General features: G+C 37.6%; 2 protein-coding genes across 2 annotated transcripts; both read right to left on the reverse strand.

The window, feature by feature from the left end:
- Positions 1-2,687: 2,687 nt before the first annotated feature.
- LOC140947693 (mitochondrial import inner membrane translocase subunit TIM16-like) lies at positions 2,688-13,863 on the reverse strand. Its single transcript, XM_073396870.1, has 6 exons — positions 13,796-13,863; positions 13,638-13,722; positions 9,674-9,762; positions 5,740-5,793; positions 4,274-4,339; positions 2,688-3,484 (listed from the first exon to the last, which is right to left on the reverse strand). The coding sequence occupies exons 1-6, from the start codon at positions 13,796-13,798 to the stop codon at positions 3,386-3,388; spliced, it is 396 nt and encodes a 131-aa protein (XP_073252971.1). The 5' UTR covers positions 13,799-13,863; the 3' UTR covers positions 2,688-3,385.
- Positions 13,864-14,720: 857 nt separating this feature from the next.
- LOC140948102 (fibrinogen-like protein A) lies at positions 14,721-18,245 on the reverse strand. The gene is made up of 4 exons (XM_073397328.1): positions 17,702-18,245; positions 17,351-17,396; positions 15,744-16,115; positions 14,721-14,993 (listed from the first exon to the last, which is right to left on the reverse strand). The coding sequence occupies exons 1-4, from the start codon at positions 18,017-18,019 to the stop codon at positions 14,731-14,733; spliced, it is 999 nt and encodes a 332-aa protein (XP_073253429.1). The 5' UTR covers positions 18,020-18,245; the 3' UTR covers positions 14,721-14,730.
- Between the last annotated feature and the right edge of the window lie 2,080 nt (positions 18,246-20,325).

The following is a 20,325-nucleotide window of genomic DNA, read 5'->3' on the forward strand; positions in this document are numbered from 1 at the left end:
ACGATATCAAACAAAAATGCGCTGCTCTTGTCCCAGGTAATCACTCTCCTGTGGAATCACTAAATGTGGTAAGCGGCACTAATGAAAAACGAAGAAGTAGTTGGCAAACCAAACTAAGAAGATGGTCAAGAAGAAGTAGTGGACACGCCGAGAAGAGGAATCCATGGAATGACAGTTTAGTCAGCAAGTCTGATCTAAATCCTGTTAAGGAGTCAGATGACGATACATTTGACATTGAACTAGACCTGGAGGAACTACGAGAACGTCGATGGTTTCTGAAGAGGCGAAAAGGTGTCTGTACTGAACTCGAGAAAACTATGAACCTTGTTAAGCTCAACGGAACAACAATGTCTTTGTTCGACTTACGACAAGACATTTGTAACTTGGTTGATGATGGCATTTTTAAAAACATTCACGGCGGGAAAAAACTTGGGTAAGGACGGTATCGTGATCGATGGTTATCAATGCATGATAACTTGGGAGTTCATAATAATGTTCACTTGTGTTCCGCGACTGTTGAAACTTAAAAGTTCAAAAGTACTTTGTTTCATCTTGGAGCTGAATGAAGCGTTTTCCAAACATGCTAAAGCAGCACTTTTCCGTTGAGATCCACAAATGCAAGATTTTAAACGTGATCTCCACGTCAAATGAATGCTACCCAATCTTTTTCTCGTTGTGTTCAAAAAAGATAAGAAAAGCATAAGAAAGAAAGTTACTTTTTAAAGGGTTGTGTCCCTTCCAATTAGCTAAATAGGCTCTGCATAATTGCCCGGAAGGGATGCTTTCTCATTCTCAGCGCTTATTCAGGATGGCGCTCTTTCGAGTTTTTACAGTGATCCAATTTTGTATATAATTAAGACCGATCCCTTCTGCTGAAAGATAAAAAGGGTTGCAATTAAGTAACTTGGTAATAGCCCAGCCCCTAGAGATGTACGTCATCCGCGGTAAAAATAGGACAAATTGCTTCATTTATTCGTCAGACTAACCACATAGTTTTTAAAATTGTATCAGAAGGCTTGTAGGACCTTTTTTCCTTTTTAAGGACGTTCGCGCAAAAATCTTCCAACTTTGATGTTAAAAGATGGAGATCAATTTTGCGTATCTATACAAGGATTCTCACACTGCGCATGCGGTGTTGAGGTACTTTTGACAAAAATGCTATAATATGGCAGCCAACTAATAGGCCATTTCCGAGTTCTCTCGGGCCTCTGTATCAAAACGAGGTTAAGTGCTCATATAGAAATGAAACTTCATTCTAATGCACATAAAACTCATTTTCACAAGAGAGGTTGTGCACCTGGCCTCATTTTGAAAGTGAGGGTTTTTGGAACTCGGAAGTGGCCTATTCGTTGCGGAGATAACGAATCCCAAATATAGAAAATAGGTCTTCGACACTGTGTATGTCGTTTAGTCACGAAATAATGTAAATAAATCCCTGGAATGCAACTTTTCGTGTCATATCTGGCATGATTGAGTCTCTTCAACAAGAAAATTAAATCAAATGATAACTTTTTTTGAAGTCAGCTTTATCAGGAAACAGCCGCATTTGCGGTGGCCGGCTTTTTCTTATTTCAGGCCATTTTTTTTTTCGTTTCTTTTAATTTATTGAGCATCGGGAGAGAGTTATTAATCCAAAGAAATAGTAGGACTCAAGGGCCCTCAGTGTGCTTAGCGTTCTCGCTCAAAGGGCTACGCCGCAGCAAGGACACGCAAAACCAATTAGCGCGAATTCCCTTACAGTGATAATGTACTTTAACTATATTAACGTGTCATAAATATGCTTAGTAACTTGCAACTTTCAATTGCTTGTATTAAAATTAATATTGTGCATAGAATGATAAAGGTCTCCATATCGTTTACGACCCTTCACCCTTATCCCACTTCCCTTGGCTTTTTCTGACAGAGCCTAGTTGTTATCGTTATACTTCGCAGATCGTATTTTGTGACTTAGACATAGCATTTGGTTGTTTATTTTTAATAATTTCATTTTTTTGGGGGGGGGGGGGGGGGGGGTTATACTTTTTGATCTTAGTAGAGCTCAAATTACGCGTACCTGAGAAAATATGATAACCTGAGGGCCAGCAAAGTTTGGAATTGTGCGTATCTACTTATGGTTTCTCACACTGCGCTTTAACGAGGGAAGCCCTATAATTTGAACACAAATGGACAACGAATAACCTTTATGCTGGAATGAAGTGGTGGTAAGTCTGTAGAAGATAAAATTTCCTTTATAATTGTCGCGCTCTTTTATGGACTGGTATAGCTTTTTTTCCTGGCAGTGGAAAATAACTAGCGGTAAATATATGTTGGAAATCGACTTTTAATACAGCTGTTGCTTCAATACCCATCGGGCTGTGAGACATCGGTCGGTTACACATTCAAATCTCAGACTGCCTGAAATTTTCACTACGTAGATAAGGGATTTCTTCGGAATTGTTCAATGCTATGGTTATTCCTTTACTGAGAGGTCGTCTTTATAAGTTAGCTTAAAGAGCAACAATAGTACAGACTGAACAGACAAACAGAACCTGCCGCTGGCAAGTGTTTGGACCCCAAATTGTATAGTTACTATTGATAACATTCTTCTTTGATTCCCTGACTCGCTGTTTGAGAGAAATATAATGCTTTTAGCCGATGCACAGTCCTTCAAATTCTGTTGCTCGTTTAAAACCATGTATCACCAGGGCACGATTTGGCAAGAATTTTATTCCTTTAATGAAGAAGAGCCCTTATCTACACCACATAATTTTGTATATGTAATGTTATTTCAAATTCATGAATAAATATGCAAGGTTTAAAATGGCCAACATAGCTGCCTCTCGCCGCTACAACCGCTATGAACCAAAAAAAATACAAGATAGATGAAACAACAATTATTTGTAGTGGACTGGAGAAGGAAAACGTAATCAGGAAAAGTACGCCTTTGCAACCTCCTCCACAGGGAATTACCCACAACATTTCTACCTTCGTTCCCAGAACCATCTGTATCTTTTAGCTGACGGAACCTGAGCACGAGGAGGTCACTTGGTCCTCATACTTAGGCTTCCACAGTTCAGATGGCCAGGCCGCTCTGGAAGGATACAAACTACATTGCTGAACGAAATATCTATTTACAGTTCAAGAGTTAGTTAACCTGTTTGGTTTGCTGTTGTGAAGAATGTGGCAGGAAAATAATCAAACAAGTTAATCCGTAATTCCGACGAAGAGAAACGTACATGTACATGTAGTTCAAAAAATTACACTCAAATAGTTTAGTACAGCGAATAAGGTGAACAAGGAGCGACAAGCGCGGAGCAGGTATTTTAGAGTTAAAAAGAGATGCCTTTTCATACGTCCCTAAATTCTAATGAAACTGAATCTTGTAACCTTTTTAAATCGGCGTATGCTACGTTTCTGTTTCGCCATCGCGCTTCTGGTTCTGTTTTTCATTTTCAGTTTGTTGTATTCTTAACTCCTCATCAAGCCGCTCCTTCGCTCTTACAACCTACAAGAGGAAATAAAAACGGAGGGCAATTAACACTAGAGTCAATAGTGTATATAATGGGGCGAGAGCTTACCAGTCGTTTCGCTACAGAGTCATTTCGCTGCATATCGAAGTCGTTTTGTGCCGGTCAAACCACCGGACACAAGGCGAGACACAGGAGACAGGGTGGCCAAATGGTCAGGGCGCGGGACATGCAATCGGGCAGACCCAGTTTGCATTTAAGTTTTGCCATGACAACTGCCCGTATTTGTTTCTAGGTATAACTAGTTTGCAGCTGAACATTTTGGCCATGCTTGTAATGGTCAATTGGTTTGTCTCCTACCAGCTGGATTTCTTCCGAGTGGTCAGAGCGGTGGACTTGCAATCTGAAAAACCTAAGTTCAAATCACGCCCTGACCACCAGATGAATTTATGATTGGTAGTGCCAAGTTAATCTGTTAATTTGTAAACAGTTAACTGGTTTGTCCCTAGCCAGTTAGCAGGGCTTTTATTAAGAATTCTAGTAGTAGGAGAAAGGTGTAACATTACAAGAGAATATTTTGAAAGAGTCCCCACGTCTGAATAAAAATTGTCATAGGCTACCGAACGTTAGATCTCCGATGCCTAATGAACACCCTGCAGTTAGGAATCTTACGAGTTATGCTTAGTTTAAACAACAGAGGATAATACTTTTGTTACCCTAGTGAAGGTTTTTTAAGCTCGAGTAAACACTCCTGTACACCGATGTACAACAATGGATTTATATCACTTTCCTTATTTCATTTGATTTTATTGAATGCATATGCTTACCTTGGATTGTAGGTAAAAAGATCCACCTGCTTTCTTTTCATTGACTTTGAAGAGGTGATCAAAGTTCTGTAACAAACCAACAAAAAAAAAAATGTACGGTCAAAGCTGTCCTTGCGAAACGTCCTATAAGCAACAGCTATAGAATGTAGACGTCTCTCACCGCAGGTAAGAACTAGGCGGATTTTAAGAGAAAAGCAGGCCGCAAGCAACCTATGTGAAACAATGTCTGCATAATTAATCTGGTATTCAGATGTAAATTTGTTCGACTTGTGTTTCTACTGGTCTATATTTTGAGTCCTTCTGCAAACGAGCAGCAGGAAAATTCAGTTCCACAAATAATGTCTCTTTTCCAGTAGATTCACAGCCTAAAGACATTTGATCTTTCTGACCTTATGCCTTCTGTTTGTCATAAAGTGGCTACAATAATAGAATTACTTTGTTGAGTAATCATTTCTCACTGACCAAATTCTGTCATCAGTATGGAATTTCTAGGGCCACATCACTGATGTCTGTTTTCACAGGCCACCTTGAAGTACATGTATGACTCATAGAGTTGATGAAGCTTTGTGATGAAAAGCTCTCATAATCGACCACTCCTACAAGTGATCGACCTCGACCCCTTCTGTGAATTATCTGCTGGTCTTTTTCTTTGTTTTTAAGTTCTTACAAGTGACCAACCAGTCAAGAAATAAAATAAAAGGACTTACTCCCTGATTTAATTTAGGGTTAAAAATGTTCAACTGTATAACATAAACAAGCAAACAAATATAAACACAACAAAATTTAATTAAAATTATTATTCCCTGTAAATGCATTGGTAATTATCAACATAAATATTCCAATTTTTTTAGTAAAAGCTACCGTTTGCAGCAACAACCCTGGACAAGCTTACTACAGGTCAAAATTATATTTAGGTTAAATTCTTTTAACCTAGGTTGATTCTTACTTTCCTTTGTCTCTTAGTTCTTATTCATGAATAATCTGGCAGGGCTGCAAATAATTTTTTTCTCTTGAAAGGACATAATTATGTCCTACCAAGACACCATCTTGGTTGGACAAAACCAAATATTGGGCGGACATCACCAAAAAACTTTATATCAGGTAGACCAGAGCACATACTACACTAATGTAAAAGAAAACTGCATTATCCAAGTCAATGTTTTCTTGCGATTTTGAGATCTTCCTAACACAAACTAAAATTTACTCAAGGTAGATTTTTATTCTTTCTTACCGTAAAATGATTTACGATAAAAAAATTTTCCGGACATAATGTCCGAACACAGGTGGGATTTCATCGGACACTAGCAAATTTTAGTCGGCCAATGTGCGATGACCGTCTGTTAATTGTAGTCCTGGTCAAGGCTAGGAGACAAAGGAAATTTAGAATCAACCTAGCTTGAAATATTTTAACCTGAATATAATTACACCTGTAACATAGTTTTGTACATATCAGTTCATTCAAATACCTTTTGAATTACTTCTGGGTCCAGATCTTGAACATTAAGAATCTGCTTGGCTTCCTGATGCAGGTAGAAGGAAAAAAAAAGAAAAAGAAACAAATGAAGATTTAAACTTGTTAATCTACATGTAAAAATGTACATTTTTCACATGTATGGATAGAACGCCAGGGGCTTTTTTCCTTATTGTCCCAGTAGCATTTTGGGCCCTCCCCCCCCCCAACGAGGGCAACAAAAATTCCAGTGGGAGGGGGTGGGTGTTGGCTTCTCGAGGTCTTTTTTCTGGGGGCTGCAAGTAAGATTGGTGAGTTATTTGAAACTAACAATTGTTCTGTTGAGCAAGCTATCACTTATTTTACAAGAATTGTTGTTTTTATTGATGATCTTCTATTTCACATATTACGTGATAAGGCTTCAACTGTCATGGGCTCATGAATAAACTTCTGGTTATCTAGCTGTTGCTGTATTACACGATATATTGTGGTATTCACCATAATAATTATGGTCGTGTTCTAAGCCTTCTTCTATCATGTTTTTAACTGAAATGAAGTAACTAAAGTTTATTTGGTGTTAAGTTTGAATGTAACTACCTCTTTTAGATGGCATCATTTGTATTGTGTAAGGAATCGCCTCCATGGTTCTCAGAGACTTACTGTTAATTATTAACTAAGAGAGACCTCTTTTTCCCTATTTTATTGCAGAAACAATAATATTATCTTTTGCATAATACATGTAGAATAGTGCAACATCATTTTTGACGGAAATATTCTTTCCAGGGGGTACCTAACCAAGCTGAAAAGTTTTGGAAATTTTAGGGTGTTTGGTGGGGGGGGGGGAGGGTAGGGAGGAGGTATGACAAGCACCCACTGGTATGAAAATTCCAGGGGATGGGGCGTCTAAAGTAAAATTGCCCTCTGTGGAGTGGGGTATTGATGTTTCTGGAACTTCACAATGTAAACAAAAACAGGTCCATTAACTGCTGGGACTTTTAACCAAAAAAGGAACAGATTTTGGTTGATTTTGTTACCTCTGTGTCCTGTGTCCCTGATGCATAAAAATCCCCAAAGACGCAAAATAATTTGTGGTATGCATCCCGTAGGATTCAAAGATATATTGATCGATCGATCTGAAGATGTGTGACTTTTTGTAGTCTTTGTTGTGTTTTACAAAAGAAGGATTATATAAATATTTTTGTCTTTCTACAGTGTACTTTTTGCCTTCTTAGTATTGTTATAGTGGAATGTCTAGCTCCATTCAGGGGACACCCTGGTGACCAAGGCATTGGTCATTGGCATTGGTCACTGGCATTGTGCGCATGTGTGCGTAGCAGGCAAGACGCTTATTTCGAAGCTCTTCACTCTTGATTAGTTTTTGAGACTCAAATTTGCTGAAACCTTGACCAAAATGGTAAAAGACACAGTCCAATCATTGAAACTGGAAAATGACAAGTTAAAAGATAGGATTCAAGAAATTTGTGCTGAATTACGCAACCTACGAGACGAAGTTATTAATACTAGTCAGTATTCAGTATTCACCTTATTTTCATGTATTGTACGATAATAATTAATTTTACTTAGTATTGTAATTGTATTGTATTGTAATTGTAATTATTCACTTTGTATTTGTGACCCTTCACGCGACTTGGGGGCTTATCTAAATTTCACGCTATGCCTATTTTCACGATCCAGGCCGTGAAAGTAAGAAAAATTTTTGGAATGTGAGTGAAATTTCTCTTTCACGCCGTGAACATGCCGTGAAAAATTCACGGCTACCGTGAAAATTTCACGCAGTGAAAAAGTTTATAATCGCCGTGAAAATATTTCATGCCGTGAAAAATTTCAGTCACCGTGAAATTTAATTTCACGCCGTGAAAATCTTCCAACAGTCAAAATGAAATGTAACATTGTTTGTTTACATGTCATGCAAGCATTTATTTGCCCACATGAATGTAACATGTACTGGTCAGTACTTTTTGATTTTTGATTTTCGGCAAAACAGATGAAATCGCTTAAAAAGTGAGTCACCAAAGATTCTCTAAATTTACAACCAAAAGAAGCTTTTATCTCTTCCACGAAGTTATGCAAACGCTAGACTCCGTGGCGACAAGATGAAATATGTAACGCATGTTTTGATATTGCGTGATATCTTTTGGATTTATTTCATTCCTGCTGTTCAGATCGTTGGTCATCGTTGTAACGGCGAAATTTTGAGTATAACATTTAGCAAAGAGACAAGGAACTTGAAATGGAGCATGATAAATCAAGTAGAGTTTGCACGTGTGATGGGGCTACAAAACTGTAGATAAGATCAGGCACTTCACTGCAATGCGCGTCGACATAGACGATAATTATCCCGGTTTTAGGAATGGCAGTAATAGTTAGTCTTTCCGCAAAGAATTTTGTTAGGTTTCTTGAGTGAAAACCTTGCCATGTTTAGTAAATAACTAGGCGTCTCTGACATCGACATTGGGAAAATTTGCACGTTGCGGAGAAGAAAAAAAAGAGCCAAAAGTCACTGACTGTTGCAGTTACAGACAATGTAAACAAATTGACATGAAACACAAGCAGTTACGATCGTGCATATCTAATAAAATACTTGCCATGAACACACAAAAATATCGACAAGAAATTGTGACTAGTTTGATTGTGATTTGTGGCTTTACAGGCCTGAACGCGGAATAGTCTGAATACGTTTTTTTTTTCCCATGAGCTATTTAAAACGGCTTGAATATGCAGAGAGAAATATTATTTTTTGCGTGGGATCAACTTCCACAAATTTAGCTTGACGTGACCAGGTATTCTTGTTTTTTTCCAGTTCGAAAAGGGGCGAGAAAAAACACAAAACGAAAAAAAACAGGTTAGATTTCATTCACCCTCGACATGTTTCACGGCGTGAAAATGTGTTCACTCTTAATTTCACGGCGTGAAAGTTTATACCGGTTAAATAATCACGGCGTGAAAGTCTTCGCTGATCTGTCGCAACATGATTAATTTCACGCCAAGAGTGAAAAATTCTCGCATGGAGTGAACGGGCGTGAAATTTGAAATTCACGCCGTGAAAACTCTAATTCACGCACCGTGACCGTGAAAAAAATTCACGGTTTTTAGTAAAATCCATAAGCCCCCTTTTCGCATGAAGGGTCACATTTAGTATTCAGCTTATTTTAATGTATTGTGCGATAATAATTAACTCTATTTAGTATTGTAATTGTATTGTAATTGTAATTATTCACTTTGTATTTAGTATTCAGCTTATTTTAATGTATTGTACGATAATAATTAATTCTACTTAGTATTTTGATTGTATTGTTATTGTAATTATTCTACTTAGTGTCAAGCCACTGCTCGCCTCGAATAGCTATAGCTAACTGCGAGCAGTGGTACATCATATTTTGTATTTTCTCAATTTTTCTTAATAAACTTGAACTTAAACTTGAAACTTGAGCAAGTGTCTCTTGAATACAGGTGTCCCCTGGATAGAGGTTGAGCAGGTTTTGTTATCAACGTACAACAACAACATAAACAACAACGACAACAAAAATCATCATTAACTGATCACTACAACATTATAATGGTGAATTCACACAAGTGCATTACATTGAATTAAGCGAGATAGTTCAGTTTGTGAAAGCTTCCATACTTGCCATTAGCTTACACTGAAAGATATCAACCCTCTTTGTGGTCAGTCACTTTTTGAGTGCTAAGGTGTCCCCAGGTTTTCGGGGCCCAGAAAGTGTCCCTTTTGCCCTGAATAGAGGTGTCTCTTCAACAGAGGTAATAGATAAAACAATTATACGTGTTTCTCCAGAATCAAACTTTGTGTCCCCTGAATGGAGGTGTCCCTTGAATAGAGGTGTCTCAAAGGAGAGGTTCCACCGCAATAGTAAATTATATTTAGGTGTTTCATGTCTAGGTATTCCCTTAAAAAAGGTAGCTAAACTAACCTGCAAATTAAGTCCTGAAACACTGTTTGCTGCAGCTCTTTTAGCACCTTCCTGTGCCCCTTTTGATGCTCTCTGGGCTGCTGCTCCACCTTAGGTCAAGACAATAACAGCACTACATAAACCAGGCCTTCAAATCAGAAATTACACAGCATTTTCAGGCCATATTATGTGATTAGTCTATTGTGTGATTAATTATGCAAATTCTGTGATTTTGTAAGGGCTAATTTAACCAGAGGATGACAAATCTTCATGAATTAATTTTGTGTATGAAAAATAATAATAATAATAATAATAAAATAAATAAGAACAAAAGAGTTAAATTTTGTCCAGTTATCTTGACTAAAAAGAAAACAAATAGAAACAAACAAAAAAAACAATATTATTGGTGTACGGTGATATTACATGATATGTTGTACCTGCGCTGCCTACACTGCTGCCGCTGCCCAACGATTATGAACAACCACAAATTATTAGTTACCCTAATACTAGAGCTGGTCAAAATTGACCTTCAGAAAACTGGGCCCAGGTGTATAGTCTGTATATGGTAGATCCAATATTAATTTTTAAACATTTACCACAAAGTAGCAAACAGTAAGACAAACAGATTGGCAGATCCCCTTTCAGGGATGCAAAACTCTGGAGATCTTAAATCTGGAGGGCTCTTTTCTGCAGTACCCCCACCCCATACTACCACCTCCTCCTCCCTATGCACAAAATTGACCCAGTCACCAGTCATTAAGTGAGTTAATTTATAAAAATTTCCTTTGTGATGAAGGGCAAGCAAAACATTAATGCTGCTTGACAGAATCCATGCTGTGAACTTAAAAATCAATGTTGGGGAGACTAGATGACCAGTTATATGGGTGAGTGGTAGACTTGGTACTGTTTCCAAGAGACCCACCAATAATTATTATCAGTAAAATCCAACTACTGGTCTATTATCAATGCTGCATTGTGATTGGTTGAGCTACTACTAGGCTATATGTTTTATAGCCCACTAGTAGCGAAAAGTGTCGGCTTTGAAAACCAAAACAATGGTGGCTGAATCATGTTTTGCTAGCTAAAGTTGCTTTGTCTCGATTTTTTTACCAACAAGTTGGATTTTACTAAAAATTTTCTCTCGTCAGAGCGCAGGGCAATATGTTCAACGACTGTCCCTCTTGCCCTCATGGCCTCTGAGTCAATAGCCCATTCGGCCTTAAGCCTCATGGGCTATTGCCTCAGAGCCCATTCGGGCTCGAGGGATAATTGTTAAACATATTGCCTTGTGCTCTGACAAGAGAAAATTTGGCTACAATGTAATATATAGATTTAGCCAGGGCTAAAAGCAAAGCTCCAATTAATAAATTTATAATTTAAATCAAACAATAAACTTTTAATCCACAAATCATTTACCTTAAGGGCACATTCATGTGGCTTCTGAGGGAAAGGCTAAGTTATTTTAGAGCGAAACATCTTACATCCAATTGATAACCTTATATGTACACCCAAAAAATAGCAAACATCTTCGATCACATTCAAGATCACAGTAGATTAGGCCTCTAAAACAAATTCTTGGAAAACAAATCACGCCGAATTTTTTTGTGTTCGACAGGTTTACTTTACAAATTCTTGCCAACAAATCTGGGGGTGTTTAAACCAACCTTTCATAATTTTTATACATCACATTTGAGGTGAAACAGTACTATTTATCATACAGACCTCGGACAGAATGCAGTATTTCACAATTTTTCAAGACAAATTGTACTCAGTCAATATTCAGGATGATCAATCGTAAAGCGAAACCGTTCAAAAATTTCCAAAATCACCCATATGGCCAGCCGGTTCTCATTTCTATAGTGCGAGCTGTCAGTGAGGTCGAGTGTTTGAATGAACTTTAATAGAGTTAAGCTTCAACATAATGCGAATTTATTATTATTTTTTTTGTTATTTAATAATTTCAGTTATAACGATATGTAATCTTATAAAGCGTTTGATACGCACTACATTTTTGAGTACTCCTGCAAGCGAAGTTCATGAACGATGAAAACAAACGGCACAGACAAGCAATTAAAATTGCAAGAGAGACTACTAACAATCAAAAAAAGAAATATAATTCGGTGAAACATATACAGAGATAACAATTTTCATTCATGAAGACAAGTATTAAAGTGTCTCTAAAAATCCTGAGTCTCGGCGTGAAGCTTTATAAGCCGGCTTCCCAGCGCGGGTGTTTACTGTTTTCCAAGGTGAACTCCTCGAAGCAAGAAAATCGCTCAAAGTTTTCTTTCTACAGCCAAAATTTATAACTAAATATTCTTCGGAACGTTTTCTTTCTATCTGTGGTGAGCAAATATATCTGAAGGCTTTTTAAAGTTCTGTAAGCTTATATCAAACCGTTCAAACCTGATACTAGGTCAGATCATTGACTCAAACTATGGCTACAAATGTGTATAAACTTGCCGCATAAGCTGTCAGCGTGAACTGTGCAAGACTTCATGAAATTAGATATAACAAAAACAAACATCAAATACAATAGTTACTCACGCTTACCATTCGAGATTCAGTTCCTGAAAGCTATCAAGGAAGGCCACAGTTGCTCTAGACTTTTAAACCCTCTTACACATTAAGCAAGGTGAAAAAACGAAAACGATGCTATCCGAAATCGAATTACCAAATTTTGACAAGCAACGCGTTTCTCAACCAAAAACCCAGTAAACAAACCAGCCATGAATAACAGAAGACTCTTGATAGCAGCTGTATTTCATTTTGTACATCCAGAAGAAAAAGACAGTTAAAAACACCACAAGTTGACACAAAACTCTTCAGCTTCAGCTGTCAAAGTAAACAATTTTCAAGATGCTGCATAATTTTTTTGCATGAACTCACCTGTCAAATTTTGACCAATCAGAGTATAAAAATTGGACGTAGAGCGTGACCAACGCGTGACCATGGTAAGATAAGGTCTTCCCCGCCTGTACTTTTAAAAAAACTGGCTGAATTTTCGCTTCCGAAGTCAGTTTGAAATTAAAATCCTAATAGTGCGGGGCCATAGTGACATAAACACAACATATTTGATATGAATCCTTGGAAAAAATAAACTTGAACCAGCGATCATTTCAAACTGGTAATTTGTCAGCGGATAACTTCAAAAAAATACTCGACCTCGATGGGTCGACACTTGAGCCTGCACTACAGTCAGGTGATACTGGTCAGCGGATGCCCTGTTTTGACAGCTTTCAATTGATCACAACATTGATGTGCAATTAGTTTTCTCTTGGGCTCCCAAACTAGCTAAAAGTGTGAGAGTAAACATTGGTTGTCCTGTGGTGCGGACGGACGGTCGGTTGGCGGTCGGCAGTCGGTGTACGGTCACGTGATTACCAAATTTTCTGGGATGGGTAGATTTACTAAGCTATGGGGCTCCGCCCACGCGGGCGCTTCACGCGTGTGTGGAGCTCCGCTATGAGCTCTTAAGATTTCCGCACAACACCATACAAAATACATTTACCATGCATGCTGAAAACTCACTGTATTTCACAAAAACAGTTTACAGTTGTTATATCAATGTCACTGCCTCGTATCAGATTCTTGGACTGAAGACTCTACCTGTACAGTTGTACATTATGCATAATGTCATAACGTTGGTTAGCTAGAAGAGTGAGACCCCCAGATATTCACTAAAGGTGTTTGGGAAAAAGAATTTCATGCCAATTTAATAGTAATAAAAAAAAATCCCTTGGACAGCGTACTCTCTAATACTGTGCACAATTCGTTCGGAAGTGTATTGTCCATCAGCATTCGATGGAACTTCATTCAATCATTTCATTGACATTTTCAACTAAGAATTAATGTGCCTGATCAGTAAGCTAAATGATAGCTAATGGTTGCTAAAAAAGAACAATACTTGTTTTGGTTCGCGAGCCAATCCAACAAATGAATAGGTGAAGACATTCCAGTGATCGATTGCATCACTTGAACTTACTTTGAAACTCCTGGCGAAGAGCTTGTGTAAAAGCCCGACCAACAACTTGAGCACCAACAATAATGATTTGAGCTATAAATCTCGCCTGAAGAGAAATACTTTGATCACTCTTGGTGAAACAAAAGCACCAGGCTACTGCAGAAAGCCAGAATACTCACCATTTTAAAGAGAAAAGTATCGACCTATGCAATACACGTTGTTTCCGACATCTTGTTCAGCGTTTACTGGTTCCCAGATCTTCACACCCAACTGAGGGAAGCGAGGAACTGGGACTGGAAAATAAAATAAAATGGCGGCAAAGAGCGCAAGTCTTGATAAAAAACCCAAATCGGCATTTAAACAAGCGTTTCCGCTCGGGTATACCTTCCGATCGATTGCTCAAAGGATGTAGCGAGTACTCGTTCCCTACTTTCTTGACGATTTCGCGTGGAGTATGCCTACAGGAATACTCACAGGACTTCATATGCATACGCGGTAAGCCATATAAACTCTTGGGCATCATTTTCCGGAAGGTAAAAGCATATTTTTATTGATTTCGTGTTCTAGCTGTTTCTTTGAAAAAGTATGCATTGATCGCGTACTGATTCAAGCTTCTTGTTTACTAATTATAAAATGCTTATCAGGCTATAACTGGTCGTAAAAAAAATATTATACTACGTAGAACGGTCAGTCGCGCCGCAGTATTTTGAGTTTCCATGGTTTCCCCACTGGCTCTGCGATCTTCCATTCGATCCACTGCTGTTGTTCGAGCGGGGTGATCTTGCCTCTAAAGGAGACTTGCGTGGCGGCACCGTAAACGGCATAGCACTGGAAAATTCCCAAGTGCGCGATACAATTGACGTGGCGGAGGTAAACGTTTCTGGAAATGCGTGTGTTAGTTAAAAAGAGATGATCAACTTATCCTTAGCTGATTCAAGAAAACAACAGTCAAGTCCACTTTTGTAATTTTTTTATTGTGGTAAATTTTCAGCCCTATCATTAAAAATTATTATAGGCAAAGTGTGTAATATTAGGTGCGTGCATTCCTCATTATCGCTATTGCTGTTGTTGTTTATTTACTTTTTTTGCGGGGGGGGGGGGGGGAGGGGAGCAGTTAAACATATGGTCTAAGTTTCATTTCTGTTCTTTTCAAAGTTGTGTTTGAGCCTCTCCACTTCTCCCAGATAATGGCATCTGACGCTGAGGTTTCTTGTGGATAGTACCGTCCATTAAGGTTTGATCGCAAGGAGGAATCGACGTACCACCATGCTCCGTGGTAGAAAACAGCGCAATTGTCCTCGTGGCAGTCTCCATGATTTCGATCCTTGGTTGAGAAAGGGAAACGGTTATGCCAAGTCAGCGAGTCTCCAGAGGTACCTTAAATATCGGAATAAATGAATGTATAAATAAATGAAAAATAATAAATAAATATAAATTAATTAATAAATACAGGGAAGGTATGCTCTGCTGAAAGTCCCTCTGCCTCAGCTGTTCTTTTATCACACATTTCCATCCTGCAAACTGGCCTTTTCCCTCTTGCTTAATACACTATAAAATATGTCATTGTGCCTTTATTGGGGAAAAAAGAGAATGAGATCTTGTGGGAATTCAATCCTGGGGCTCAAGAAGTGTAGTCCTTCACCCAGTACTTTGCAGTTGCAATTTTTAGTGCTTTAACCCAGTTGACGCATACATGGGCATTATGTAGCGGAATGGTATACTGCATTCTACTGAAAAATAAAGTTGTTAAAATTATGTAATGTTGTTCATAAATTAAAACACTCTTCCTGTTTTACCCAATTTTGGGTGGTCCCTTTGTAATAACCGGGACATCTGGGCATGCTCATCATTGCCTTCGTAAAAAATCAGAGAAGCCAGGCTGGCTTAAGCAGACACTTTCAGACATACTCACTCACAGGTTTACTGAGGCAAATTTCACTTATCCACTTCCATCAATCTTCTATTTTTAGTTGCCTAAGATCAAAATTTACTTGCCCTGGGCAATCGAACCTGGGTTTTCGCCTACCCTGCAGTCAAAGCCAGAAGTGAAAGTTTAGTGAGAAGTGACCGTATTTTTTGCTTTTCGCTCTCCTCCCCCTCAATCTAAGAGGGGAAATCATTTTGTACCTGTAAAGTTTCCCAGCTGGAGTTCATAACTATGGTCTTCATCCAGCACCTTGAACGAGTCATACTCTGCAAATGATGATGCGTTCTTAAAATCGCCCAGGTCTATACGTAAGACATTCCTGATACCAGACGTTAGGCGAAAAATTTTGTTAAATCCAAGCCAGAATTCATTCCCCAAGTTACCAAATCCATCCGTGTAGCTCTTCCAGTCTTTGAAAAAGTCGACTGTGCCATCAAATCTCTTTTGGAAGACGGTCCATCCACCTCCCTGAGTCCTCTGATCACAATAAACATCAAATTCTTGTTGACCATCTGGTGAGATGGTATAGATTCCACTTTCCTTTTGTCCCGCCAAGAGCACCTCATAGCAATCTGCAGAAACCAGATAATTGATGAAAGGTTAACAAAAGAGATAAAATTTTGTATCTGTGTTATAATCACAGCCTCGATTGAAAGATGGTATCTCTCAGTTACGTTGTCCCATTTGATGTCACAGACGTTCTAAATCTTCACCAACCATCGATCACTGAACACCTTCGTGTCGGACCCATATGTACTCTTGTAGACAATACGAAAGTGTTAATTTCGTTTCATATCAGCAGCCCATCAGTAGAGATCGATGATCTGTTATCTCTCAATTGCTTTCTCTCATTTGATATCACAGACCCTCTTAATCGTCAGCAACCAAAAATAGACACCTCTACCTCGGGTGACGCATGTACATGTAGGCAACATGCACAAAAAAGGAATGTGCATACTTTGCGCCTCTAACAGTCCGGCGGAAGAGCGCATAAACAAATGCACTATTATCTGGTACATTTGTATGCAAGGGCAACATTCTGCTATACTTGCCGTAGATTAAAGACTAATAAACCTTAAAATGATCAGAATGATTGAATTTACTTCAATTAATTAATTTATTGTTTTTTATTGACTCATGAATCCATCATCATTATGCCTTATCATTATCTTTATCATTACTATTAGTATTAATGGTATGTGTAATCAAATTGTGACGAGTGAAAATTAAGGAATAATTTCACGCCTGTTTTGTCCAAATTATCAAAATTTGGAAAAAACGCAAGTGAAATTATTCCTTAATTTCACGAGTTTACCATTTGATCACCTAGTATCAATAACAAATTACGGTTACAATCGTGTTCTTTTACTTGTTTATCGTACCAAGAATTCCATGCATGGTAGAGCATAAATTTTGGCTCAAGTTCACAAGTTTCTGAAAATACCTGTCAGTCTTTCTTCGTGTGCTCTTTCGATCGTGCGTTTAGGTTCTCTAAAGCGTCTTTAAATGCCTGACATCTTCATTGATGTTGCCATGGCAATTTTTCACATGTGAAATTATAAATTAACGGTGAAATCTTGCCCCAAAACTAAGGTGCAATTTGTCCGCCATGATATTATTATTATTATTATTATTATTATTATTATTACTATTATTATTATTATTATTATTATTATTATTATTATTATTATTATTATTGTTATTATTATTATTTGCTTTGCCTGCTCCTTTTGAGCCAAAAATTTGCTTCGGTCCTTAATAAAATACAATTTGGACACAGTAAACTACAAATTATTACAAGTATTACCTCTCTTTATTCCTTTCTGTCGCCACTTATCTTTATAATGAAAATCCTGAAATCACAACAAAATGCGACGGATTTAATTTCCCCATCAACACGGACTCAGATAATTAGGGCAACGTACTGTTTAATTGTGAAGTTCGTAATTTCCTTGTCGTCTCAGTTTAATTTAATGCTGATTGATAACTGACTCAGTGTTATTGTTATAATAAGTAACAATTTAAAATAGGAAAATGAAAATTTTCAAACCACGGTCTTAAATGGTTTGTCAACGATACTTCAAAATAACTATGTGCGCTGCTTTCGCGTTCGGGGCGTAATGACCATGAAGAGCTTTGGTATTTCTATTTTTCGTACCTTGACATTTGCTTGAATTTGATGAAATATAAAACCAGGCGCGTATACTAGGAAGTTACTGGTTTCTGCTGAATTACACTTGTCAAAATCCAGGCTATCGAAGAGTTGGCAAATGCTGTTCCCTTCTTCGCGTTCTGTTGTTCCCTTGTAGTTGTAAGAGGAGCAGCGTCCTTTGTGACTACAAGCTACCAGACAGCTCAACCAGTCAAGTCCATAGATCGTTTGTAAAATTGCACCTTTGTGTACATGGTCTCGTGTCGTACCGAAGCAGTTGGCAGCCTTCAGGAATAAAAATGATAAAATAGCCAAAGACTGCATCGAGAAAACTTTCCTTACTCCATTACCAAGGTAACCGACTTAACACAACACCCTGCAGTTGCAAAGATGAATCACTTTTAGAGATTTATTCTTAAGCTAGACTGTACACATCAAAAAGGAGCCAATTGTTGTTACGTGTGACATTAGTTAACAGATTTAAATAAGCCTTGTCAGTTTTCAAACGTTGCTAGAAAGTTCTTTCCTGCTGTCTCGTGTATATTGTTTTTCTTCCCAGAGTACAATTAGGCTACAGTCTCATTATGAAAGGTTAAACTGAATTTTTTTTATTAAAATGATTCAGTAAATGGTGGAAAAGGTTTTTTTTTTCTCGTCTTATTAAGTTTCCTTTTTTGGGTTTCTCTGTGTATGATCGGAAGCCTTGTTTGAAAACATGAGCGAACTTTTCATTTTGTAGCTTTATTTTTTGTTCGGAAAAACGTTCACGTGTGTTCCTTTGAATTTGTGAGGTCTTTTTTCCTTTTTCTCCTTCTACAGTAAAAACAAAGCACATAATGTTTGTCCGGTAAGTAACAAGGTTCGTTTTTGTCATTTTTTTCTTATGTAAACAGGAATAAAGAGTGTTACCGCCAATTATATTTATATTTTACAATCGTTGTCCTCAAAAAGCTCTACTGAAGAAGCTTGGATTTGACTTAGTTTTCTAGTGTCCCTTTTTCCTTCAGTTGAGGAAAATTGACAATTAATCGTTTCATATTGTTACCGAAAATCAATTCCAATTTATTTTTGTGTCTTATTCTTAAGTAGATCTGATGCCAATTATTGGTTGTCATTTTTGCAAGTAAGCAACTTACTTTTAATTAGTTTTCGTTTCATATTCTAAACTATCAATCAAGCTTTTGTAAAGCCACTAGTAAAATACCAAAAATTTCACATTATCACGCATAGAAAGCACCTTTCTTACAGTTTTATTAACCAAAAATTTTGCTTTATAAGCTTAACAACATGTTGAACCGCAAGACCCTTAATTTTCTTGTGTTAACTTCCCTATGCGCAGATAACTTGCAATTGGACTATTTTTTATCGTTTGCACTTAATTTTAGCCTTCTCAACGTAATGCAAATTCAAGATAAAGAATCAAAATATGGCAGGCGTAGCCTAATGGACCCACCTTTTGTAAGAAGGGATTAGAGTTAGAAGTTCGAAGTGTTACATTGTAAGTCTTGAAAACAATTTTTTTTTTTTTTCATTGAAGAAATTCAGTCAAAAGATCGCCGGACTAGTCCGAGTAACTGACAAGCTGCAAAACCTAAGTGCAGTCCGTCTGTCGTAGTTGCGAATACAAAACAGCACCCAGACCAAATTATTTCCGTTTGTAGGAAACGAGCAATTCTGATGAGGCCTGATAATGCTTGCAGTTAATAACATTGCCAAACGGTGAGATCCCTTTCGCAGAACTATTCTTTGTCCTACTTTATATTTAACAGGCTGTTGCAAACTAAAAATTCTAAAGTAAACCGCATCATAAAATATATTTAGAGCTGGTGGAAATTCACTGTATGTATGTGTACAGTTATAGATTATTTGATGCTTTTTCTGTGTCGCAGAAGCACATCGCGAAGTCGCGCAAATGAAAATATTATTGTCTACACTACGCATGCTTACGTGTGCGACTCCAATATGGCGTCTCAAAATGGCGCCACTGACGATGAGATTTGACGTCCCACTTCTTAGAATTCTCAGAAGCCAAAGCATTACAGATCCCCAGCCTTTGGAAATTTTTTAAACTATGTCTAAACTTTCAAATTATTGAAAAGTGAGGCATGGCAATTTTTAAAGTTTTATCCTCTTGTACTACCTTAATGAGATTCAAATACAAATATCTAGCAACTACAGCCTGACCGTAAGGTTTCATCAGAAAACTGTCATAAAGGTCTTTCTAGAAGTTTTCTGGGGGCGTCAGAAAGATTTCATTTAATTTCATTATTTTCTTTATTCAAATGTATTAGTGGAGTAATCAACCAGCAATATTTTTTTAAATTTTCTTCACTGTTTATTAAAAGACAACAAATCTAGTTTTTGTCTCGTTGAGTATCCAATCAGTAAGAAGGATAAACTCCTTTTATTTTTATAGCAAAATATATGCTTAAGACACGCGAGCAAATTTTAATCGGAAAGGAGTTGGTATAGATTAGACACTTAAATCCGGATCAGAGGCCAACTCAGTCTGTTACCTAATTTTATACCCCACAGGTCTCTACTGTGACGATATGAACAGCCCGTGATTTCCGCATCAGTATGTATAAACCTTTAAGAGGAGAGTAGATTTTCTCCACAAGTATGGCTAT

The sequence above is a fragment of the Porites lutea genome, chromosome 9 (assembly GCF_958299795.1).
Source record: "Porites lutea chromosome 9, jaPorLute2.1, whole genome shotgun sequence".
Classification (NCBI taxonomy): Eukaryota; Metazoa; Cnidaria; class Anthozoa; order Scleractinia; family Poritidae; genus Porites; species Porites lutea.